The sequence below is a fragment of the Somniosus microcephalus genome, chromosome 12 (genome assembly GCF_052327205.1).
Source record: "Somniosus microcephalus isolate GS21.2 chromosome 12, FLI_Smic_1.0, whole genome shotgun sequence".
In the NCBI taxonomy this organism is placed as follows: Eukaryota; Metazoa; Chordata; class Chondrichthyes; order Squaliformes; family Somniosidae; genus Somniosus; species Somniosus microcephalus.
Genome location: NC_140998.1, coordinates 53,384,158 through 53,410,794, shown reverse-complemented (window position 1 = coordinate 53,410,794; position 26,637 = coordinate 53,384,158). Strand labels below are relative to the sequence as shown.

The 26,637-nt window shown below is 41.9% G+C and overlaps 1 protein-coding gene across 3 annotated transcripts in view; it reads left to right on the top strand.

Annotated features, from left to right (window-relative positions):
- Positions 1–26,637, top strand: part of lrrc9 (leucine rich repeat containing 9) — a 225,406-nt gene that overhangs the window by 185,686 nt on the left and 13,083 nt on the right. The window contains exons 26-32 of one of the 3 annotated variants that reach the window (XR_015080189.1): positions 2,164–2,272; positions 3,071–3,210; positions 5,137–5,273; positions 9,613–9,830; positions 17,635–17,703; positions 21,929–22,054; positions 23,719–23,803. Coding sequence is in view for 2 of the 3 variants with exons in the window: in XM_086002873.1 (XP_085858999.1) it covers positions 2,164–2,272; positions 3,071–3,210; positions 5,137–5,273; positions 9,613–9,830; positions 17,635–17,703; positions 23,719–23,844 (799 nt within the window). In the remaining variant the exon portion in view is untranslated. Of the gene's footprint in view, positions 1–2,163; positions 2,273–3,070; positions 3,211–5,136; positions 5,274–9,612; positions 9,831–17,634; positions 17,704–21,928; positions 22,055–23,718; positions 23,845–26,637 lie in introns of those variants that run through there. The other 2 variants (XM_086002874.1, XM_086002873.1) reach the window with 2 other exon arrangements.

Below are 26,637 nucleotides of genomic sequence, written 5' to 3'. Positions count from 1 at the left end.
CAAGTATCATCAAGAATGTTAGCAAAGTATTACACTTTTTTTTATTTAAGGAGGCATAACTTAGAAATTATGTAACCAAGTGAAATCTGCTGATTTTTGACCACGTTTATACATTCAGTCACATGGTCAGATGGTGTTTTTTTCTCCCCACTATCAAAAGACTAGGAGAACCGTATCAATCCATTAAGCTGTTATAGTAATAAGGGTTTCAGTTCACCCCAGGCAATGATACATCAGATATTGTGGGGTAGAAATTGACCCGCGCCCATTTTTGGGCACTGAATCGGCACTGTGCATGCAGCCCGCGCCCGAACATTTGGGCACCGTTAGGTAGCGAAATTGGTCCCTGTGCTTCATTAATATTGGAGAGGTGGACTGCCAGTGCGTCTCGCGCTGTTCGTTGGCAACTCGCCTAATTGAGGGCCTGAAAATGACATGTCTACGACACTATTCAAAGGCAGCCTGCACCTCTTAAAGAGGAGGTGCACACTGGCTGCTCAGCACCGGAAACTGCCATGGACATTTCTGACATGACTAAAACAGCTGCTGTGAGGGCCTCCAGATTTTCAGCTGTTGCACTGGGGATCCTGGTGGAGTTGGTTCATAAAAAGAGTGAGGTGCTGTTTCCATTGGGAGGCTGAAGAGTCTCCAGGCAGGTGGCCAGACAGCAGTGGCAATAGGTAGCAGAGAAAGTCAATGCCAGGAGCATTGTACCCAGGACCTAGCTGCAATGCTGCAAGAAGTTCAATGATTTCACCAGGTTTGCTAAGGTAGGACTCCTAATTCAGATCTCACATTACTCTTTCCTCAGCTCCAAACTACCCATAGCTCCACTACTCAAACCTTCTCTCCCCTGCTTCCCTTCAGTCCTACAGTCACTGTACCACACTTCACTCCACCTCCTTCTGTTACTACTCAAACACTCATGTGAACTTGCCCCTGTAACCTTTTAGAGCTATGCTTTCTTCTCTTTTCATGAAATAGGAATAATGCCTATTTTTCACACACAGCCATGGAAATGTGCATTTAAAAATTTTTTTGTGAGAATATGATTTCCGTTTCAGTAATGATTTGTTTATACTTTTCAAGTAATCAATGAGTCTCTCTTAACCTTACGGTATCTACCATATGGTTTTTAACATCAATGTGTTCATAAACACTGATAATACTGCATGTACAGGAAACTTTGGTTTATCCGGAGGTTGTATGTCCGGAAACCTCGATCTAACGGCAGAAATCAGCAGCCGTTTTGGTTAGGTTTTTTTTCTTCTCCTAGCATTTTTTTAACAGTCAGGCTCTGGAAAGCGTCTCTGTAGCTTAGCAACAGCTTCAGAGACGCTTCCAAGGTACCGGCCGAGTGTTTACAAGCTGTTGCTAAGCAACAGTGTTTGTTGTCAGATACGGAGATGAAAACCTCCGTATCCATCAACATTAGCGCTGGTCTATCCGGAAGTTTTGATAGATTGGCAGCAGCTCGGTCCCGTCGGTGCCGGATATCGCGAAGTTTCCTGTACTAACAATGATAAGTGCACTAATAATATCCCATCTGCTCAGTAAATGCTTGTGTCCAAGTCCAGGTTGCTTAACAGTAGCCTCTTCTCTCCACCACTACTTGTCTCGTGTTCTATGTGGTCCAGGCTCTTTATCTGATCCTTTAGGGTCGCACATGTGGAAGTGTAGAGGGATTGGGGGTTCGGGTCCATAAGACCTTAAAGCAGCACCTCAAGTGAATAAGGCCGTTAAAAAAAGCTAACAGAATAATGTCTTTTATGGAAAGAGATATAGAATATATAATTTGAGAGAATTTGGACAGAGAGCAGGAGAAACATTTTTACACGGAGAGTTTTGAGGCTGTGGAATGCATTAATGGAGTTAGTGTCTGAAGCAGAGACCATGTCAAATTTAAAGAATAGGTTAAATAGGTGGTTTGAAAGAAAAGGGAGTAAAGGGATATGGGAACAGGGTGGGTACATGGGATTAGGACAATTGCTCAGGTGGAGTATAAACACGGATTGGCCTGTTTCTGTGTTATAATTTCTGTATAATTCTATTTAAATATCAAGAATTACAAAGGTTGTATTCAAAAGTTAAAATGTAACATCAGTTGCATTAGCTACAGCATAAGTATTGCTATTCAAAGTATTTTTTCATACTTCTTACCAGATCTGTAGATCTTGGACCTTCAGAGAAATTTGGACGTTTACAAAGAATTAATTTGGAACGCAATAACCTCACATCCTTCAGTGGTCTTATCTATCTCCCTCGTGTCAAAGTGAGTTTTTTATAGCTATCTGCAGATAACTTCCATTGTTTTTTAAAATCTTGGTAACAAATAGTGATGTTAAAATAAGTACTGCACAACCATTTTCTGTTCCTCATTGTCAGAGTTAGAGTCTATACACTTATTTATAGAAGTCACATGGATTACTTCCAGCTCCTTATGTTTAATTTTCTTAACTGCAACCAGTATTACATTGGATAGCTCAACTTACACACTGTGGCGAAGTGATAGTGCTTGCCGCTGACCTCGAAGAAAGTTGCCCACAAAGATCTAGCTATCATTGCGGCGTCGATTTCACCTCTCCCGAAGTTCATTTGAATCTGAAGCCAAATCTAGGGGATCCCTGTACTGGAACACCCAGCCAGCGATCCAGCAGGAAAATGAGGCAGGAAGTTAGGGACACCCTCTCCCATCTCATTTATGTAGTACCAAGAGGTCTGCTTTTAGTGCAGGTGCAGGCCCAGATCTGTTGTTGTTGTACCCCCAAGGGATGCTTTTGAAATCCCAGTTACGTAAAAGGGTCAGAAACGCAATAAAACAGGTCTGCACTCATTTTTTCTGATCTTTGCACTTGGGGAATGGGTGTTCCACATGCAAAGAAGCCAGAAAAATCAGTCCTGCTGTGTCTGGGAAGATAGGACACAGACATTTTCCTTCCTTACCCATGGTTCTCTTGTGCACTTCCTAGAGACCAACTGAAAGCAACAAGAACCTGGTAAATAAGTACAGTAACAAAACTGAAGTCTGACTTATGGTAAAATAAAATTTAATCTTTTGCTTATTGTGAAGGTACTGTATTTAAGTCACAACCACATTGAGACCATTTTGCCGAGACAAAAGCCTCAAATTCATTTGACCAATAGGCAGCTTCTTCAGCAGAAGGTGTCTTCCAGTGGCTATGGCCAGCCAGGACTTTCCAGGGGCAACAGGTATCTGATTATAATCAATTCTTATCACTATATACAAATTAGCGATCTAGATTTTCTTCTTGTGAGTCAACTAGCACCTGCAGCAGATTTAATATTTTCCACTTCTCTCCATTGTCCGTAGTAAGGAGCTTTTGACAAGCTCTTGTTCAAGGAGGGAGATAAGGATAGACTACATAACTACAGTTCAATTAGTCTAACATCCGATGTGGGAAAACTTTTAGGCTGGAATTTTCCCCTAAAGAAAGGATGGGTTTGGAGCAGGGGGTGCAGTTTAATTGTTAAAAATGGGATTCCCGACCTGATCCCGCCTCCAACCCGCCCACTTCCAGTTTGGATGGGGGCGGGCGACCAACCTGCTCCCAGGGGCCGGTACGTCAATTTAAATATTGCAATGAGGCTGGAAGCATCTTTTCTCCCCTCCATTTTGAATTTAACTGCAAGTGGACGGGTTTCACACAATTCGTGAAACCCGGCAGTTAAAACGAGGCGGCGACTGCTGCATCCAGGAGGTAAGCAGCTTTATACCTATCTCTTGGATCCAAGGACCCTATCTAACCCACCCCTCACGATCGGAGACCCCCTCACGAGGCCTCCGATCGCCTCCCCAGGCCGCCCCCCTCCCCCACCATGAGTCCTCTCCTCTCCTCCCCTCCCCCCACCCCACCGATTATGCTGAGCCTGGCCACAATCCTCTGGTGGCCGTACCTGATCCTCTCTTCAGTCCCCCCCCCCCCCCCGCCAATGCTCCGGCCAAACCCCCCCATCGCGACCTCCCTCCTGCGATCTCTGATCCTCCATTGCCGACTCCCGCGATCTCCGAGCCTCCACTGTCAACCCCCCGACCCCCCTCCCACAATTGCCAAATCAACACCCACCCCCCCACCCCCGGACCAACCCCTCTCATCTGAGGCCTACCCACCCGCAGCCAGCCAGCTTGAGAAGCTTGGGAATCTGAGGCCTCACGTGAAAATCAGGCCCTGCCGTTAAAGTCAGCAGGGCCTGTGGGAAACCCGGCCTCCCGGGTTTTCTGCGTGCCTCGGAAGACCCCACGCCCCCAATCCACCTACCTGGAAAAAATTCCACTCTTAAAATCCATAATACAAGATAAAATTATTAAGTATTTAGAAATACATGTGTTAATCAAGAACTGTCAGCACAGATTTGTTGAGGGAATGTCATACTTGACAAATGTAATATTTTTGTAAGAAATGACAAATTGGATAGATAAAGGGAATGTAGTAGATGTAGTGTATATAGATATTTAGAAGGCATTCAATGAGGTGTCCCACAAGAGGCTTGCCACCACACTGTGGAAATCTGCCAGAAATTATTTTAACTGATATGCAAATTGTCTTGGTGACCCACCCATTGCTTGCAGAGGAAAATACAAGTTCCAGTGAGAATTTCATAACTAACCCATCATTTGTACAACAAATAAGGGAAAAATCAGGATCTGTGTTTTTTAACTGAAGCAACAAACTAAATTTTAAAAGTTAATTCTCTCACAAATTATGTTTTATTGCTTGCAATACAGTATTAGTTATGTACAAATAAAAAATAATACAAATGTTATTTTGAGAAATTACTGATGCTGTGTGCATATATAATATTAAGAGAGGATATATTGTTAAATCCTATTAACTGCAAGTGTATGCATTAAGCATGGTAAATGTCTGTATTCCAAGATCAAGCTCAGTTGTTGCATCTCAGTTGCCGAACCATAGGGTGCCATAATAAACAATGCAGATTATCAGTAAGCTTCATGACAATTTCATACTGTACTTAAATTGGCATTTAAGTACTTTTATTCACCCATATAATAACATTTTAATACACAATTCTGAATCTTGCTGCTTTATTGATGACAATTTCCAACTAAAATGTTATGTTGTTGCATAATTAACCACTGTGCCTCCCTTCTGACAGCAGAGATGCAGGTTATGAAAGTCTTCCTCCGGTTATGGAAAGCTTGGAAGTACTTCATTTAGGCTATAATGGCATCTCTAGCCTGGCTCAGCTACAGTTGAGCAGACTGATAAATTTGAGAGTGTTGTATTTAGAAGGTAAGTAGTAATCTACCTGCACACTAAACTAGCAGTGAAAGCAAATTTATTTCTGTTTTATTTCTCAGACAAGGCATAACATTGCAGCTAAGTTACAATATGTTATTGTACAGTGAAACCTTAGCCTCTGACTTCACATGGTTTCCTAAGGTGTCTAATATATGAGCAGCATGTAGTCCCTGAGTTCTGGCAGTCTGGCCCTTAAATCCGAGGCAACTCATCCCTACTTGTACCTATATTTCCTATTCACTGGTTTGTCCCGTTTGAATTTTGTGGGGCTGAAAGTTTAGAAAGAGTTGTCGTCAGTGCTGTTGCCTAATTGGTGATTAAATACTAATCAGAACATCAAATCAAATCAAATCAACTTTTATTGTCATTGTTAGTGCACAAGTGCAGTACAACGAAATGTAGGCTTGCGGCTCCCGAGAGTGTACATTTGGATTAAGACATTTAAACATTCAACATACATTTGGCTTGTAGTATATTAACATAAATATGACCATAATAAAGTGCATTGGCAGATGTGCAGGCTTTAGAGTTTATTTGTGGAGTTCAGTAGGATGACAGCCCTGGGAAAGAAGCTGTTCCTAAATCTGGTCGTACGGGTGCGAATGCATCTGTAGCGTCTCCCAGATGGCAGGAGGGCGAACAGACTGTGGCTGGGGTGGGTAGGGTCTTTGATGATGGACCGTGACCTCCGTAGACAGCGTTTCTGGTATATGTGCTCTATGGTCGGTAGCCGGGTGCCGGTAATGCGTTGGGCAGTTTTGACTACCCGCTGCAGGGCTTTCATGAAGATCAACTTGAGATATATGCAAATAGGAACATGGATTTAAACTTTATTGGATAGATTTTCCTGGCCCCCCACACCAGTCCTGGTGCTAGACATAAGCAGTTGATGGCGATCTCAGTTGAAGTTTAAATTACTTGGGGGAGAGTTCAATTCTTAAAATAGTCTTTACCTGTAATCTTCAGCCTACCCCAGGCCCTCGCGGATTCTCCAGTTAGTGAGGGTCTAGGAGCAAGATACAGTGCAATGTTCTTTAGGCTCTTCTGCCCTAGGGTGACTAGCTGACTTTAGGACAGGAGAATGTGGGAGGACGAGAATGCTCCCTTCTGCTTCATTTGAATACTTCCATCAGGTCTGTCCCTACTACTGGCATAAGGCAAGCTTCACTCCCTGCACCCAACCAGAATGCCCCCGGAAATTGCAGGGTTATTTTAAAGGGATGAAATCCAGCGATCTAGATCGCTACCTCAGTTTGCTGACCTTCGAGCCCAGGAACTAAAAGGCAAGAACGAAGCCTCCATGATACACACCTGTGTGCCCACAAAGATATGACACATTTGTTCTAATCAATTTAAGGCTGATGGCAAATGAATTTCAATATAGATAAGTGTGAGGTGGTGCATTTTGGTAGGATGAATACTCCTTGGAAAATAAGAGTCTAAATGGGATAGAGACACTAAGGGATCTAGGGGTAAAGATTCACAAATCATTTAAAAGTGGCAAATAAAAACTGAAAATGCTGGAAACATTCAGCAGGTCAAGCAGCACCTGCAGAGAGAGAAACAGAGTTAATGTTTCAAGTTGCAAGCGTAACCCTGAGCTTCTGGTCACTTGCCATTTAAATTCTCCATCCCACTCCCATTTTGACCTCTCTGTCCTCGGCCTCCTACATTGTTCCAATGAAGCTCAATGGAAACTCGAGGAACAGCACCTCCTCTTTCGATTAGGCACTTTACAACCTTCTGGACTCAACATTGAGTTCAACAACCTCAGATCATAACCACTGCTCCCATTTTTTTCAGACAGCAGGTGCTGGTAATGGTTCTGCCGTTGCCATTTACAGCTTCTCTAGATGCATCTGCTTTTTCTTTACTTTTCCCATTACCACCTACTTTTGCCTTGCACCATCATCCCTTATGTCATTTAATCACTCCTGCCCTCATGCAACTATCAGGAAATACTGAACAAGCTGGGGCTCTTTTCTCAAGAAAAGAGAAGACTGAGAGACACGACACAGACACGATGGCCACGATCTTACCTTTCGGTGTGAGTTGGGAGCGAGTCATCTGCCTTCCGGGTTTCGATCCCATCCCCAACGACGCCCAAAACACACAGACGTAATTTTACGTCAATTGGCCTTGTTAAGCCCGCCCTGTGGGTTTGCCGGACAGTTAAGAGAAAGCTGGTGTCAGATGACATCAGTTGATAACGCGTCATCTGCTGGTTTTCTTAAAGGGGACACGTACATTTTTTCTTGACAGATGATTTTTCAGTGTTTGACAGCACTGACAATGACTGTTCACAGGTGAACCCTTGCACCCAGGCTCTCTGGTGACTCTTTCCTTAGGATAAAACAGATGGCAGCTGCAGGTGAGGTTACAGAAGCGATCTGTCACTGGTGAGAGAGGTTCTCCCAATGAGGTGGGACTACACACACAATCCAAAACTTGTCACCTACAGAAAAGTGTAAATGCATTAAAAATGATTTTGCCAACATTTTCTTACCTCTGAAACTCACCAGTGTACCATTGGATCCTTCACACCACTTCTGCAGCTGTCATCAATGCAGAAACATTACAGTAGACCCACAGCACACCATACTTACCTGGCGTGGTGTCCGGATGTCGGGGAGCCCGCAGTAGACCTGTCAAAATTACAAAACACCTCTTAACTGCCTGTTAACAATCTGTTAACAAGCAGTTAAGTGCCTATAATCCTCTTCCCGCCGCTAGGTGTCGGATCCACGTGCAAATCGGGGACCCGACACACGAGAAGATTGTCTGGAGATGGCTTGACGGCGGGTTTCCGACCCGCTGTCAATCTTTGCGATTTTGCCGGATGTCCCGCCTCCAAAACCACCCCCTGAGCGCCGGTAAAATTCCCCCCGATGGGTCGAATGGCCTCCTTCTGTACCGTAAATTTCTATGAAGTAAAAATTTCTATGAGAGGTGACCTGACAGATGACTTTAAAATGATGAAGGGGTTCGAAGGAGTAGATGCAGAGAAAATATTTCCACTAGTGGGAGAGTCCAAAACTAGGGGCCATAAATATAAGATGGTCGCTAATAAATCCAAAAGGAATTTAGGAGAAACATCTTTACTCAGAGAGTGATGAGAATGGGGAACTTGCTACCACATGGAATGGTTGAGGTGAATAGCATAGATGCATTTAAGGAGAAACCAGATAAGCACATGAGGGAGAAAGGAATAGAAGGATATATTGATAGTGTGAGATGAAGTAAGGTGGGAGGCAGCTCGTGTGGAGCATAAACACCGCCATAGATTTGTGGGCTGAATGGCCTGTTTCTATGCTGTAAAATTCTATGTAGGTCTCCAACCTGAGAGTGCATATTGTAGTGAGCTGGGAAGACTGGGAAGTTCATTTCACATGTTGATCACCCTTCGTGTGAAGAAGAATTTCCTAATATCAGTCCTAAAATTTTCTTTTATTCGTTTGAACCTGTGTCTCTTGGTTCAACTACCACAGTTTAATTTAAAGTAATATTCCAGGTTATTTTCTTCTGTACCTTAACTGTCTTATATACCTTTCAAAGATCACTTCTCAAATGGCTCTTTTGCAAGCTGAAAAACTCATCTATCCAGTCTTACTTCACCATTCAGACCCCTAATAATGGAGATCAACTTTCAGCTCTTCTCTGCACTGCCTCCATTGCTTGAATGTATCTCTTGTTGCTTAATGACCAGAATAGGATGTAGTATTCAAAGTGCAGTCTGACCAATCACTAGCTAAAAATATTTCTTGCATGAATCCTAGTCTCATTTATTTCGAAACCATTATTTTTACATTCAAATGAATTTCTGATTTGATACAAACACACAAAAAAGAACAAGAAAAGACCAACTGGTCTGTCCAGACATGGGGTATAGCCTATGTGCACTAGGAGAAGACATTCTCCCCCCCATCCTTGTCACACAATTAGTAGATAAACCTTTGGATAATCCTCTTTGATCTGCGAAAGCAATCAAATAAGCTCCAGAAATCTGCAGTAATTGATATGACTAGTCACAGCTAACCCCCACCTGCTTTCTATAACTCGTGATGTTGATCACTTGAAGGAACTTGTCCAGTTCACTTTTGAAGACCTGTAACGATTCCATATACTCACTGCAAGTTCTGGCAAGAGGAAGATGAAAATGGTCCAAGTGTCCTGAGTGAAACTTAGCAATTGTGGAAACTGGATTGGCTGAATCCAGTCCTTCCTATCTCTTTAGTTCTTAAGGAATTAATTTGTACCTGAGTGGATGCATACATTTTTTATATGTGCATTATACATGAAATTTGACTCATTTCAACTCTTTCCATTGTAGGCAATTTTATTAGTCAGATTGAGGGCCTTGATCGCCTTCAGTACCTTGCTGAATTATCACTGGAGCGAAACCGGGTCAGAATGATTCATGAGAACTCCTTTTTGGGCCAAAGCGCTCTCATTGAGCTCCATCTGGAGGAGAATAGGATGCGTGACCTTAACAACCTATATCCACTGGTAAAACTGCAGCGACTTTTCCTTGGTGCAAACAAAATCCAGGTAAAGAAAGAATTTGCATTTATATAGTGCCTTTCACGACTTCAGGATGTATCAAAGCACTTTACAGTCCATTAAGTATTTTTTAAGAGTAGTCATTTTTATTATCTGGGGAAACGCAGCAGCTAATTTGCGTACATCAAGGTTTCACCACAACAATGACCAGATAATCTGTTTGTGATGTTAGCCCTCATTGTTTGCCAGGACACAATAAGAGCAGCAACCCTGCTTTTTTTCAAGTACTGCCATGGGATCTTTTACATCAACCTGAGAGTTCAGATTAGGGGGCCATGGTTTAATGTCACATCTGAAAGATGGTACCTCCAACAGTGCAGTACTCCCTTTGTACGGCACTGAAGTGTCAGCCTAGATTATGTGCTCAAGTCTCTGGAGTGGGGTTTAAACCCACAACTTTCTGACTCGGGCATGAGTTCTACCACTGAGCCGTTACACAGACCTTATGTAAGATACTCCATTTACAGTATATTACTCTGGATATAAAATCAAATTCAAACTTCTTCAGTATTGGGGCAGTTCAAAAAAATAATTTGGTCTGAAATAATTTTTCATGTTTCTTCCCATAGCATTGAATAATTTTAATTTATAACTTGTATTATTTTGATGGCTCGTCAACATATACTGAAGTATCTTTAAGCTGTTACATAGATCAAACAATTGTGCAGTTTCAGAGGTAAATATGTCAATATGTATAATAGCTGCACACAGTATTCTTTTTACTGAGGTAGGGAAGGTAGTTGTAAAAACACATTGGCCTGTAATTTGCAGCCCCTATGGGCGCATACAAGGTGTGTACGCGCCCTTAAGGGCCGCGCAAGTTCCAGGTTTTCGCGTGCAAAGTGCATGCGCGAAAACCCGGAACTTGCGATCTTTCGGGAAAAGGACATCCGCGGATGGAGAGCCCAACCTCTGCCCAACGAATGCCCGCGAAAACAGGCGTAAGGCCTGTTTTTACCAGCGTAAGAGTTTGAAAAAAATGTATTTAAATGTTTTTTAATCATTTATAGATTAAAAACCTGTGCAATAAGGTAAGTTTATTTTTAGCCCCTTTAAAACATTTAAATTTATTTTTCAAATAATTACATTTGTTTTAAATATTTAATAAAATGACTTTCATTCATTTTAAATATGTAATTTTTTAAACATATATTTTTTGCGTAGATGTATTTTTGGGGGTATTCCCATTCATGCTTATGGGATTTCCGTCAATACGGAATCCCCATAAGAATGAATGGGGATTCTCTTATTTTATTGGATGGGCCAGCCCATGTGATCCCAGGGGCTCTTGCAAACTGCCTGCGCCCCTGAGATACGTGGGCCTCTACCCGCCGGTACCCGGAGAGGTCCAGGACTGCAAATCTCCGTATGTCCCAGACCACCAGGTACGCGGGCATTTTATTTGCAGATCGGAGGCATTTCACCGCAGAACGCCTCCGACCGCAAATGCAGGGCCATTGAACCTAAAGTCCTACAAAAGCAAAATACTGCAGATGCTGGAAATCTGAAATAAAAACAGAAAATGCTGGGAATACTCAGCAGGTCAGGCAGCATCTGTGGAGAGAGAAACCGAGTTAACGGCCCAGAAATTCGGGTCGGAGGCTTCCCGCAGGTGCAAGCCTCCGACCTGCACTTACCTTGCACGCCGGCCGTTGAGCTGTGGGCCCGCGTGGGATTCCGATCCTGGGCCTCCTCCAACTGCTGGCGCGCAGTGCTTGCGTATCCCAGGGGCGCAGTTAGTTCGATGCGTCCCCTGGGATCACGTGGGCCATGGAGAGCCAATGGTAGCAGGGAAATGCCCATTCATAAAATTGACAGGAAGAGCTGTCAAAACTATAGATACTATAAGCCCCAAAACATCACTAAAGCTTCAAATAATTTTTTTTTAAATTACATTTTTAAAATAACTATAAATTACATAAAATAACTATTTTAAACAATAATTTAAATTTTTGAAAAAATTAATTGCATTTTCTAATGGGGCTAAAAATAAACTTACCTTTCTTTAAAGTATTTAAAAATAATAAACCTGTGGAAAAAATGTTTTAATTTAATTAATTCACCACTTACCTTGTTAAAAGCAGGCCTTGCGTCTGCTTTTTACATGTGTAACTCCTGGAGACTTACCCTCCCAGAGAAACCTGGAAAAAAAACATAAGTTCCATGCGCACGCGCTGCCTCTCCGACGTACGCATTCCACCTCTGAACCCCTTCCTTTAAGGGAACGGAAGTTCCGGTTTCCCGCGCATGCGCAGTGCATGCATGAAACCGGCACTTCCGTTGGGCCTACAGGTGAGTACCCCGTGCGTACTCACCAGTGGAGACCCGAATTTCTGGGCCAATGTTTCAGGTCAATGACCTGTCATTGACCTGAAACATTAATTCTGCTTCTGTCTCCACAGATGCTGCCTGACCTGCTGAGTATTCCCAGCATTTTCTGTTTTTATTTCAGATCCTAAAGCCCTCTTTAGCTTGGGTATTTAGAGGTTATTGAGTAACATTATTTTTTGTGACTTCTACTTTGAAACAAAATGTAAGTTCATTTTATAACAATAGTGGCAAATAAAATGAAGAATATTTATTTAAAATTACACATGAAAATTGGAATATAATTTGTTTATTCCTGAAGAAGATTTAATAATTTATGTGTTGCAAAGTCCTCACACATAGAATAAACTGCATGTATATTGAATATTCCTCATTGTGTTTGTGAAACATTTTAAATTTTTCAATGATTCCTTTCAAGATTTTAACAGTTATCTCTCACACTATTTTGAGAAGACTTAAATATTTCTCCTTATAGCCTGTGCAATACCTCCTTTCTGTACTCACTCTGCTTCTGCACCAAGGATTCATAAATGTAATTATTTTTCAGCTGATTAACAAAATTGTGATAACCATTTTCAAGAAGAAAACCAAAGATTTACTGTTTAAAAAGTATTTTATAAAATAAAGAAAAGTGGGTAGCAATATGTTTCTCACAGAACTAAACTGAGGCAGTGTGCAAGACTGATGTTTGGCAGACAGAGTCAGACAAGTGATGCATAAACTGGTGCCCTGCTAAAAGTAATAGCAGTATTCAGGATTTTTCTTGAAAACATGAGAATTCTTTTACTGGAATAAATTCAGCAGCTGTTTTCAAGCAAAGGTGAGGGGTGGTTGGCTGCAAGTGAAAAAATCTGGGTCACAGTATACTCTGCACAGGAAAGCAGACAGTGCATAACAATTTGTTAGGTGCGCATGTATTTTTGAGAATCATGATTCTTACACGTATAGAGCAGGCCGCTAAATTAAGCTCCGTAGCACCCAGTTTTTTCAGTGCTATGGGTGCCGATTCGGACCCAAAATGGCATCCGAGGAGTGTGTGCACATTTCTGGTGCGGGCCACATCGGACGTCATTTTGGGTAGGTTGTTGACATGGGCATTGGGAGAGTGCGCCAGAAGTATGCAGATTGTGACGTCACGCTGATTTGACGCCAGCGCTGCCATTTTTGACCTCAACGCTGGAGCTAACGCACTCTCTTAACCTCGCACAGCTGAACATATATTCAGCAGCAGTGCTATTTAAAGGGCTTTCAGGTTAGTTGCTGATTGATTCCTACTGGCTCTTGGTGAGTTTGTAGAAGTGTTTGGTGATCTGTTATCTCATTTGAAGTTGCTGAACTCTCCAGGGAGTGGTGTGGCAGGTTACTTCAAGGCTTCTGCTCAGACCAGTTGCTCCCAGACATGGATGCAGTAGTTTGTATCACCCTTGGCCTGCAGCATGATGGGGAGAATGAGCACAGGCAACACAGTGGAGGACAAGCTGCTTGAAGAGGGAGAAGGCGGGGGAGACTCTCAGCAGGAGGCCATATCCACCCAGGGTCTTCAGCTATTTACAATCTATTTTAATGACTTAGATGAGGGGACCGAGTGCAATGTATCCTCTCTCCTCCTGTCCACCTCCTGCACCAAGGCCTCCAGTGCTGTATCCGCGAACCTTGGAGCACTCTCTCTCCCCTGTTGTGCCATTGTACTTCTTCCTGCTCACACTCTGTTTACTAGCCAGCTGAATCACCTGTTGCAGCCAGAATACACCACCCCTTTAAGAGGTGCAGGCTGGCTTTAAGAAGTGTAGGCCAGCTTTAATTGGTGCTAGCCTCGCGCGAACTTTGACTTCCTGCTGAGCGTGCAGCCACTCAGCAGCACGATCAGTGCTGGGCTACACGCCACAAAATTAGCAGGTAGCATGAAGTTAGCGTGCTGCCTGCATTACTTTGAACAAGCGCGGGTTGATCCCGCATCACTCTCCTCACACCCGTTTTCGGCAACAAACAAATTTTTAGCCCGCAATATCTGCACTTGATTTTCAGACTTGCAGTGGAACCATCGTCAGTGTGCACTGTTTAAACCGAATGGCTCACAAGTTATGACTATATGTATTCAAGACTGGTTGACTTAGCCATGATATTAGCCTTGAAATTTCTATTTTAATGTGCTATTCAAAAGTTAACTGTGGTTTAGTAAAAAGACAGTTGTTTTCAACCTGTGGGCTAAAACGTATTCTATAATCTCCCACACTGCAGATCGGTCAATACAACAGGAGAAGTGTTAATCTTTTATTTAGCTATAAACTGCAATTAGGAGACTGTTAACCACCTAAAGTAGCACTAACGAAGGCATCTTTAATACACAAAATTGCTATAGAGTTGCCTTTTAGAGTGAGGAAAGCCAATTTATTAATTCTGGAAATGGCAAGCCCTATTGCAAGAGGTTAGAGAAAGCCACAAAATTTATGGGACTGATGGGTATTCCATCCTAAGAAGTGCCTGATGCGCCAGACATGGAAGGAGGTAGTGAAACTAGGCACCATAGTCCTGGATGTTGCTGATTCATATGCAGGGCCCTCAGAATGCTCAGCCCAAGGAGGTGTAGAGCCACTAGAATCCTAGTAGGGTGTCAGTAGAATACTACAGCCGTCCATGCACTTACTCATTCCTCAAGAGAATCACTTTGAAAGAGTAGTAGGTAAGGTGGTATCTGAAAGCAAGCATAAGCACCAAGGGGCAACAGTGTGCCAATTTGTGTTGTCAATATTTACATGCTACATAGTAGAGGTGGTTTGAACATTATGTCACATATTTATTTGTCATGGGTTACAATATAGCAAGAACCCAGCATAAGTTGGCATTAGATGGCATTTGAAGAACTAATAATGGAAGTGTAGGACAAGGTGGCTTGAACATAATTGCTTGGTAGATGTGGTCTGCTCCTTTGAGAAATGATGTAGCTGTGACACTCTTTGAAAGAAAGGCTTCTGGAATTGAATTGAATGTAATCCACATATTCTAGATTTCTATGCACTGTGAAGAGACAATTTATAGGAACCCTTTAAATGAAGACTACAGCTTTTTCACTGCAACCTCTCCAGCAATGCCCGTACCATTTGAGAAAAAGTATCCATCAAATGAGTTGCAGTATTGGGTAATTCACTGATAAGTGCTCACTCTACCAACTTATTTGCCCTAACTGCATGGATAGAGTTTTTTGATCTTCAAAACTATATACAATAAAAATATTTCTACCCTTCTGTCAGAGGTTTTATGCAGATTTATGATTGGTTCAGGGGGTGTCCAAAACACCGATTAATTACCATATTTGCTCTACATGCCTGGGCAATCTAGCCCATCAATCCTAGGCCTAGGAAAAACTCACTTCCATTTGTGCAATGGAAACATTTACAATTGAATATCACTTACAGACACGTTTGCCCTGCTCTTCCCCTTCAACACATGATATAGCGCCACTGCATACTGCCTGCTGGTGCTTCCTCCCCAACTCCTGTACTGACTCTATATGCAGCTTTCATTCTGCCTAAAGCCTCCCCGCTTCATACGTGCCACGCCTAAAACCTCACAAGCAATGCTATGGGAGATACACTTTATTTTAAAAGTATTCAGTATTTTTGTTTGGGAACTGTAACTTACAAATGGAAAATTAGTTCTTGGATTAGGGTAATATTTATCCACTAAGATAAATCCCAAATACTTGAAGTAATGAAAGAGCCAAAACTCATGATGGCAATATTCCACCTTAACAATAAATAATATTTTTGACTTTGATTTACATGACGTATCTTCAGGGATGCAAACGAGTTACTGTATTAGACATTCACATATCATTAAGTACAGAATGCACTCTGCCATCTGTGTACACTGTATGCTTGTATCCATGTAATGGCTATTATTATTACCTTGAGATATGCCCAATATAGGACAATATTTCTTTAAGAGCCTCAAGCAAACAGAAATTTTCTGTACCCCTCAAATATACATTATAATAATATGTACTACTGGCTGATTATGCAGTACATCAAAATGCCAACATGCAGGCATGTGCAGCCCTAGGATGTGAGTTCACACCTGTGATTACCCACATGGTAAATTCATAACCTCAATCATGCTGGCAAAAGGAGATGCCAAGTAGAGCCAGGTACTTCCCCCACAAGGGAAAATTGAAGCCATATACCCACCTGCTCTGGCATACATCAGACAGCTGTTGGGTAGCATTGGTGGAAGCCTAGAATAAGGTCTGAACTTTGTCTCTTAGCTTGGACAGTACTTAACATAGAAAACTTTCAGAAGAGTAAAGGGAGGGGAAAAAAGTATATTGCTTTTTATTTCCTAAAGGTTTTTAAACCTGCATAAGTGCTTACCCATAATGCTTTTAGTTTATTTTTTAAATATTCAATTTTAAAAATTACCTTTGTTTACAGACATGTTGAGTTCTATAATTAACCATTTGTTGCACCATTCAGTACAGCTGATGCTCCATAGATTAGGAGATGCTTTTCACTCTTTGGAGTGGCTGTTTGCCATTCTTATTCGAGAGCAATCAGATACCATCTGTTGACCTAGAGAAGAGTCTCGGTAAATAGATCATTTAAAAACTGACCTTTTTTTAAACCAAGACCGTGGAGGTATTCTACTAATAAAAACTGGATATAAGTTATTAGGGAAGTATTTAACCTCATCAGCCTACTCTTAACTCTGAGATGAGTCTTTTTGTTGGGTGTTCATTTTCACCTACTTGCAACATTTTACCTTTCCTATTGAATCTGAACGACTTCCCAAAATAATCAGCATCCAGATCCCTGTAATTACAGAAGAATACTAATGAAAAGGTCATTGTATTTGTTAATCTTTGGAATTGCCAATCAGCCATGTGTGAGTGACAAGCTTCAGAGAAGAAAGGGCTCCAATCTGAGAAGTATGTAGCCCTAGTCCTAGTCATGGTCATTTAATTAATTGAGAGCTCTAAATCTACTCCATTGAAAGGTACTTAATACTATAATAACTGCTTAATCAATAGGAATTGGAGATTGATTTTATTTTAACATTATTATTTAGAAAGCTCTTTAGAATTAAAGAAAATTGTTCAGTCATGCAGCTTTATATTCCATTTGTTTTCTGGCTGCATTAGATGTTTTATTAACTATTGTGCAAAGCACCAAGGGAAATGCATATTTGGAAAAAATTAAAGCTTGAAAGTAAAAAGGTATAAAACATGTAGACCAAAAGGCCGTAAAAGTACAGAACAGGTGCTGAGTTTACATGTGGAAAAATATGTGTATATATACGTTTGATGTGTAGTACTTCGCAAATCCATCTAGTGGTAATGTGAGGAAGCTTATTTAACTGTGTATCAACCCAGGATTTTATGATTTTGGATGCTGTCATAGTAGCCATGGTAGTAAAATGTCCCTTTAATCCAATATAAGTATTTTCAAAATAAATACTCTATTTTGCACAGGATTTAGGTGAAATGGAAAAACTTGATTCACTTCCAAATTTGACAGAGCTTTCGGTTGTTGGAAATCCTGTAAGTATTATGATTTTGTATAATTTATGAATTAGCTATCAGATCAAAACTCTTTTGTATCTACACTTTCTTTCAATAAGCACTTTACTTCAAATAGGAACTCGTGGGTATCTAGCAGTGATTGCTAATCAGTAAATCAACAAACACTAAACTTTGGTTATATTCCCAAGAGATGAGAGCCCTGAATTTCTTCAGGGCCTTGAGCGAAGCATGAAAGGGGCAGGAGAGGACAGGCGGAGACGGAAATGGGGTGGAACTCAATAATACCAGGTCTCTGTCCCAAAGACCACTCTGAGCAAATTCCTTCTGGGGCGGGGCAGGTAATAGTTCCATCTGTTCCACTGAAGCTTGATGAATAAAGGAAAAGTTCGAGTGGGAGAGATTGCATCTTCCACTGCGCTCACCTCCTCTGCCTGAAACTAACCGGACGTTACCAGGGTCCAGTTGGGCCCTGACCTGGAATACTCTAAGATAAACAGCTGCCTAAGTCAAACTGGCCTTATAAAGGGGACTGATTTCAAACTCCAAATATGTTTTAAGTTAGTCCTGCCAGTGCATGGTTGGCAAGTACTGCATTTTGCTCCACTAGATTGTACCATAGAACCTACATTTGTCCACAGTCCTAAGTCATCGTGAAGGGAGGTGGGGGGAGAATGGAAATAGAAGGAAAGTCATAACCAGTAACTCTCCCACGCCTTCAGCAATGGACTCGGAACAACATTGGTAGAGGCCTGAGAGTAAGCTGTACTCTTGCCCACTCAGCCACAGTAATGCATGGGCCAAGAGACCAGGCAAAAAGGGAAGAGGCAAAACATTTGAAAACCGATATTCAGCCTTCATGGGGGAAAGAAACAAAAGCTAACCAAAAGAAATGGTCAGTTGTTGCTGTGCACTGTTGCCTGTGGCTGACCTTGAGCACCAGCACACTCCATTCAGTTCATACACACTAACATTCTCACTGAAAGACTAAATGTATGATGAAAACGGTGTAACAAATGAATTCATGCTAAATAGCACAATCATAAATACAAAGAAAATAAAATTTTGTGTTTACAAAGTAAATGTTATGAACAGCTATCTAATTCATAGAGTCATAGAGTCATAGAGTTTTACAGCACAGAAAGAGGCCCTTCGGCCCATCGTGTCTGCACCGCCCATCCATCCCTGTCCAGTCTAATCCCATTTTCCAGCATTTGGTCCATAGCCTTGTATGCAATGGCATTTCAAGTGCTCATCCAAATGCTTCTTGAATGTTGTGAGGGTTCCTGCCTCTACCACCCTTTCAGGCATTGAGTTCCACATTCCAACCACCCTCTGGGTGAAAAAGTTCCTCCTCAAATCCCCTCTAAATCTCCTGCCCCTTACCCTGAATCTATGCCCCCTTGTTATTGACCCCCCTACTAAGGGGAAAAGTTCCTCTTTGTCTACCCTATCTATGCCCCTCATCATTTTGTACACCTCAATCAGGTCCCCCCTCAGCCTTCTTTGCTCCAAGGAAAACAACCCCAGCCTGTCCAGCCTCTCTTCATAGCTGAGGCGCTCCATCCCAGGTAACATCCTGGTGAATCTTCTCTGCACCCTCTCCAAAGCAATCACATCCTTCCTATAGTGAGGCGACCAGAACTGCACACAGTACTCCAGCTGTGGCCTCACCAGCGTTTTGTACAGCTCCATCATAACCTCCCTGCTCTTATATTCTATGCCTCGGCTAATGAAGGCAAGTATCCCATATGCCTTTTTAACCACCTTATCTACCTGTTCCGCTGCCTTCAGGGATCTATGTACATGTACACCAAGGTCCCTCTGACCCTCTGTACTTCCTAGGGTCCTACCACTCATTGTGTATTCCCTTGCCTTATTTGTCCGTCCAAAATGCATCACCTCGCACTTTTCAGGGTTAAATTCCATTTGCCACTTTTCCGCCCATCTGACCAACCCATCTATATCGTCCTGTAGCCTGAGGCTTTCCTCCTCACAATTTACCACCCCACCAATTTTCGTGTCATCTGCGAACTTACTGATCATACCTTTTACATTCTCATCCAAATCATTTATGTAGATCACAAACAACAAGGGACCCAGCACCGATCCCTGAGGTACCCCACTGGACACAGGCTTCCAGTCACAAAAGCAACCTTCGACCATCACCCTCTGCCTCCTGCCACTCAGCCAGTTTATGATCCAACGCGCCAAGGCACCCTGGATCCCATGGGCTCTTACCTTCTTGACCAGTCTCCTATGCGGGACTTTGTCAAAAGCTTTACTGAAGTCCATGTAAACCACATCCACAGCATTTCCCTCATCCACCCCCCTAGTCACCCCCTCGAAAAATTCAATCAGATTTGTCAGACATGATTTACCCTTGACAAAGCCATGCTGACTATCCCCGATTAATCCTTGCCTCTCCAAGTGGAGACTAATTTTGTCCCTCAGAATTTTTTCCAATAATTTCCCTACCACGGATGTTAGGCTCACTGGCCTGTAATTCCCTGGTTTATCCCTGCTACCCTTCTTGAATAATGGTACTACGTTAGCTGTTCTCCAGTCCTCTGGTACATCCCCTGTGGCCAGAGAGGTTCTGAAAATTTGTGTCAGAGCCCCTGCAATCTCCTCCTTTGCCTCCCACAGCAGCCTGGGATACATCTCGTCTGGGCCTGGGGATTTATCCACTTTTTGGCCTGTTAAAACCGCTAGCACCTCCTCCCTCTCGATGCTAATATGTTCAAGTATGTCACAGCCCCCTTGCCCGATTTCTATGTCTGCATCGTCTTTCTCCATAGTGAACACAGATGCAAAAAATTCATTTAAAACCCCGCCTACATCATCTGGCTCTACACACAGATTGCCACTTTGGTCCCTAATGGGCCCTACCCTTTCCCTGGTTATCCTCTTGCCCTTAATATACTTATAAAACATCTTAGGATTTTCCTTTATTTTGCTCGCCAGTGTTATTTCATGGCCCCTCCTCGCCCTCCTAATTTCTTTTTTAAGTATGCCCCTGCATTTTTTATACTCCTCTAGGGCTTCTTCCGTCTTTAGTCTTTTGTAACTGCCAAAAGCCCCCCTTTTATTTCTAATGCATTTTTGTATATCCCTTGTCATCCAAGGTTCCCTTTGCTTGTTGGTCCCACCCTTGACCTTTACAGGAACATGTTGGCGTTGTACTCTCTCTATTTCCCTTCTGAAAGTCTCCCACTGTTTTGATGCGGATTTTCCTATAAGTAGCTGCTCCCAGTCCAATTTGGCCAGATCCTGCCTTATCATATTAAAATCGGCCTTCCCCCAATTTAGAACCCTTATTTCCGGGCCGTCTTTGTCTTTTTCCATGACCACCTTAAATCTCACCGAATTGTGGTCACTGTCGCCAAAATCGTCACAGTACAGTTAAGCTGTGATTCAAAACCTTCCTTGTCAAAACCTTCCTCCTTTTCCTTGTATGTGAAAATTGATTGAAATTAGGCAATTTAACATTTAATGCTTTACATCCAAAGGGAGTACCACATACTTTGGCCACGCAATGTGTGAATTGGCCCCAATTCAGACAGTCCCCTAGGTTTAACACCTTATCCAAAAGCATCTCCAATAGTGCAGCACACCATTAGTACTGCAATACAGTGTCAGCCTACATTATAGTCCGGATTTTATGGTAGGAATAATGGTGAGACTATTGGCGCTCACCGTTATTATGGAGTAAATCGGACAGAGACTTCCGGCATCCGCACATGCACAGTTAAATGTGGAAATCAGAAAGTCACTGTCCGAGTTGCCCTGCTCCTCCACAAACTTTGTTACATTGGTACCTTTTATTATTCGTTCATGGGATGTGGGCGTCGCTAGCAAGGCCAGCATTTATTGCCCATCCCTACACCTCGCTGACAGACTCGGCATTGAAATACGTGAAGGGCAAGAAGTTGCGGTATTTACCCACTAAACACGCCAGAAAAAGTTAGGACTTGTCCATTCAAATGTAAGTGACTTTTTAAAGGCGTGATAAGTCTTAATTACTACCAAACAATCTCTCTGGCACTGAAAATATACTTTTACAAGTGTGGAGTCCTTTTCCTTCAGATTTGAATTATTGTTGGAGATTTCAAAAATTAAAATGAAAATGTTTTACATTTTCTTCTGTCTCTTTTATCTCTCTCTCTTAATCCCATCTTTCTTTTGCTTTCTGTACATGGTTTCATATTGAATTAACTACTCTAACTTACACTTCCTGGTTTAGATTCTGGTATCTCAGTAAGGATTCTTCAATTTGATTGGTTATGGAAATGCGCTGTTGCTTGACCTGTTCAAACAGGTCCCAGATCCCCTGTAGAGGGCACCGTGCTGTTTCTGACTCCCAATAACAGTAAGTTCCAGTGCAAAAGCCCACAAAAAGTCTGTGGGCAGCTGTGAGCGTAATGAACGGTGAGCGCCGTTCGTTTGCCGCTGAACGCAAAATTCGGGCCTATGTGTTCAGGTTCCTGGGATGGGGCTTGAACCCATGACCTGCTGACTTGGGAGGCAAGAGTGTTACCACTGAGCCAAGGCTGACAACTAAGTAGGTTTAAGAACAATTCCCTTAACTCTGAAAGAGGATGATAGCCATTTCCCAGTGTTAGCACAGTGCAAAGTCTTATATGAAGTTACATAGGCAACTTTATTTACCCTCCAGTATCTCATCCAGGCAACCTTTTATCATGTACTCAGATATGATACTGTAGTAATTATGTACTGGACTAGTAATCCAGAGACCTGGATTAATAATCAAGAGAACGCAAGTTCAAATCCCTCCATGGCAGTTTGAGAATTTGGATTCCGTTTTTTTAAAATCTGGAAATGAAAAGCTGTTATCAGTAAAAAGTGACCATGAAGCTGTCGGATTGTTGTAAAAGCCCAACTGGTTCACTAATGTCCTTTAGGGAAGGAAACCTGCTGTCCTTACCTGGTTTTGTCTCCATGTGACTCCATTCTTACACCAACGTGGTTGACTCTGAAGTAACCTAGCAAGCCATTCAGTTGTACCAAACTACTACAAAGAAATTACGGTTCGAGAAGGAGGCCCACCGCCACCTTCTCAGGACAACTAGGGATGAGCAATAAATGCCAGCCTTGGCAGCGACGCCCACATCCCAAGAATGAATAACAAAAAACTTTGTCACAATTGGGTTTCATCTGTCAAAAGTATAAAACATTACAAAAATTACAATTTTTATTCTTTAAAAAGGACAAATTTTCCACAATTTAAGTAATTGCTCATTAGTTACAATAGTGTTCAGAAAAGCTTGTTAAGTATATGTCTATTCAGTCAGTATATTCAGAAACCACAACATAGACCAAGCTTCACCTTTTAAAGAGTTATTTAAGTGTTCTACCAGCAACGACATTCAAATTTCAGCTATGTACCTGAACAGATTTTCTATTACATGGTTAGATTTAAAAATAAAATGTGCCATAGTTACTTTTTGCTGTACTTGCTTTTCTGGTGCTTATATACCAACTCCAAGTGGCAACTTCAGTAGTGCCAATGTCACACAAACTGTTCCACCCACACTTCACCATGTAGGGGAATGATTGAGGAATCTATACTGCAATATAAACATAAAATAAGGACCACTTCCACTATCTTTATAAAAGCCAGAGTTGCAGCTTTCTCTAGCTCCAAAGCTTTTGTGAGATTGTTATTGAATAATCCCCCTAAACTATCTGAGGACTTCATGTTACATGTTAAAAATCAATCACTTAATCATTTACTATTTTAAAAGATTTGTACCATCATTGAATGGGCTTACAAGTTACAAATAAGAGCAATTCTTGTTCAACAAGTTATTGATTTGAAGATACTGTTTGTTATTAATACTTCACAATATAGGCAGCTCTAAAATTAATAAAATTTGTGAAATACTGAGCGTGTTTGATGTAGTATGTGAGTCCACTATCTCACCTGATGACTTGTGAATCACGGCACTGTCTAAAGCCTTAAGATGGAGAAGTGAGGCGTTTTTGAGATGACCAATGTAAATTTTTTTGTAGGTCTCTCGTAAAATGTTGTATCGTCCATTCCTAGTGTTCCGATTGACGAGGCTCCAGATATTAGATGGTGTACCAGTCACTGTGGAGGAGAAGGACAGAGCTGAGCTTCTATTGTGTGAGCACAATGTAAGAATTTTGTTTGTTTAAAGGGCTAGCGGATCTCCTGTGGCATTGCCCAAAGTGAACTAAACAATACACTGTTTTATAACAGGGATGGTTATGCCATGTAGGGCATAACATCATGGTCACTGATTTAGGGTGATTGAATAAGTCAAATTCTATTTTTATGACATGGTAGTCTGGGATTTTAACCAGTGCTTTGGTGGTTGAATTCCATAACTCTGTCTATTATCCTGTGACTATCATAAACGGTGTGGAGATGCCGGTGTTGGACTGGGGTGGACAAATGTAAGAAGTCACACAACACCAGGTTATAGTCCAACAGTTTTATTTGAAATCACAAGCTTTCTCTGCCGAGGTGTAATAAATGGCAGTTAGAAAGATTGCCTGTAATCATCTGGCCTTATTCTCTGACTATATAAGCTGTGTCTTTATGCATCTCTCCACTTCGCCTGACGAAGGAGCAGCGCTCCGAAAGCTTGTGATTTCAAATAAAACTGTTGGACTATAACCTGGTGTTGTGTGACTTACATTTATCATAAATGAGTGGCCTTTATTTTCTATATATTCCTTTTAGCTATGAATTTCAATTTTAATCTTTACCATTTTTAATATTGAAGCTGCACAGCAATATGGATCAGCCAGAGGTAGATACCTGGTATTTAGCAGTATTGGGGAGAAGGAATGGGGTTTAACTACACTGGGGGACGGAGGGGATCCTTTACTTCGGAAGTATTGGGAGTGAGCTTAGGCTTTGTTATTACAGGGGTTTGGTAGAAGTGGGGTAGGGGTGCTGGTGTTTGACAGCATGGATGGGGTCTGTGGAGGGGGAACCTGGGATATGGTAGAACAGGTGGGTGGAATGTAGGTTTTGGCTCACTGGTGGATTCCCAGGGTACCTGGAAGATCTCTACAAACATTGAATTCCGTTTGTGGTTTATTTCTTGACTTATGTCTGCCCCTTTATCTGACTAATCTCTCTGTTCCTGTTTGTGTCTCAGTACCACATGTATCATTAATTAGATTGTTTAAATTTAGTAACTATCAACAAAACACAGGTATTAAACACACAATTAAAAGCTCTGTTTCCCTGAAAAGCTTTCAAAATGCATTTGTTTCGTATAGACAAAAGAACTCAAATTAGGATGAGAAGGAACACATTCTGTCTCTTTCTCCTTTCTCCCTGTGTGTGTGTCTCTCTTTGTCTCTGTCTCCATTTCTCTCTCTCTCTCTCACAGCTCGACAATCTTTCTGAATTACAAAGGTGAAAAGCTATTATTTAAAAGATTAATTGAAAGACTATTCAAATTTATCATATAACTTATTTTCAAATCATTTTCAAAAACATAAATTGAAATACTGTTATACACAAACATAATTTGAATTTTTCACTGAGAAAAATAATTAATCGAATGTTTATAATTCAAACATAAGCAAAAGCTATTATGGGTATATTGTCAGTATGGTCTGTCAGGTTTGAAATTGTTCTGATTTTTTTTCTCTCTCTAAGTCCCTTACCCTCACAAACACACACCTACATACCCATACCCATACACATATACACACTCTGTTTTAAAAAGCGCATCTAAACTTTTCCCGAAATAAAGCTTTTGAATTTTGCCCTCTAGCTCTTCTTCAAAAAACATTGAAAAACAACAAAGCAGAAACTGTTGATAGCTAAAGAGAACCATTTGTCATTGGCTGGAACGACAATGCAAATCGGATAGGAGTAGTGAGGTTGGGCAGCAGTGAGCAGGCCATGGCCTTGGGGCGAGCTGGAGAAGGGAACTGTGGCCTGACAGCCACTCCCGAATAATGAAGTCTCCCATAGATATATCCTTGGACCTCTCCTCTTCCTCATCTACATCTTGGCGACATCATCCACAGACATAGGGTCGGCTTCCACATGTATGCTGATGACACCCAGTTCTACCTCTCTACCACTCCTCTTGACCCCTTCACTGCCTTTTTGTCGTCTGGAACAAAGCTAAACATTGGAGAGACTGAAGCAGTCATCTTTGATCCCTGCCACAAACTGCCTACTCTTGTCAATTCAATTCAATTCAAATCGCTTTATTGGCATGATAAGGTACATCTTATGTTGTCACCGATTCCATCCCCTTCCTCAATCACTGTCTCAGGCTGACCCAGACTGTTCACAATCTCAGAGTCCTACTTGACACTAAGCTGAGCTTCCAACCCCATATCCTCTCCATTACAAAGACTGCCTACTCCCACCTCCATAGCATCACCTGCTTCCGCCCCAGCCACATCCCATCTGCTGTTGAAGCCCTCACCCATGCCTTTGTCACTTCTGGACTCAACTATTCTAATGCTCAAATAAAAACAGAAAATGCTGGAAATACTCAGCAGGTCAGGCAGCATCTGTGAAGAGAGAAACAGAGTTAATGTTTCAGGTCGATGACCTTTCGTCAGAACTCTTCCAATGAGAGGTTATCCACCTGAAACATTAACTCTGTTTCTCTCTCCATGGATGCTGCCTGACCCGCTGAGTATTTCCAGCGTTTTCTGTTTTTATTTCAGATTTCCAGCATCCGCAGTATTTTGTTTTTGTATTCCACTGCACTCCTGGCTGGTCTCTCATCTTTCACCTTCCATAAACATAAGCTCATCCAAAACTCTGCTGCCCTTATCCTAACTCATACCAAGTCCTGTTCACCCATCACCCCTGTGCTTGCTGACCTACATTAGCTCCCGGTTAAGCAGGTCGATGTATTTTGCTTTTGTATTCCAATGCTCTTCTGGCCAGCCTCCCATCCTCCATGCTAAACTTCAGCT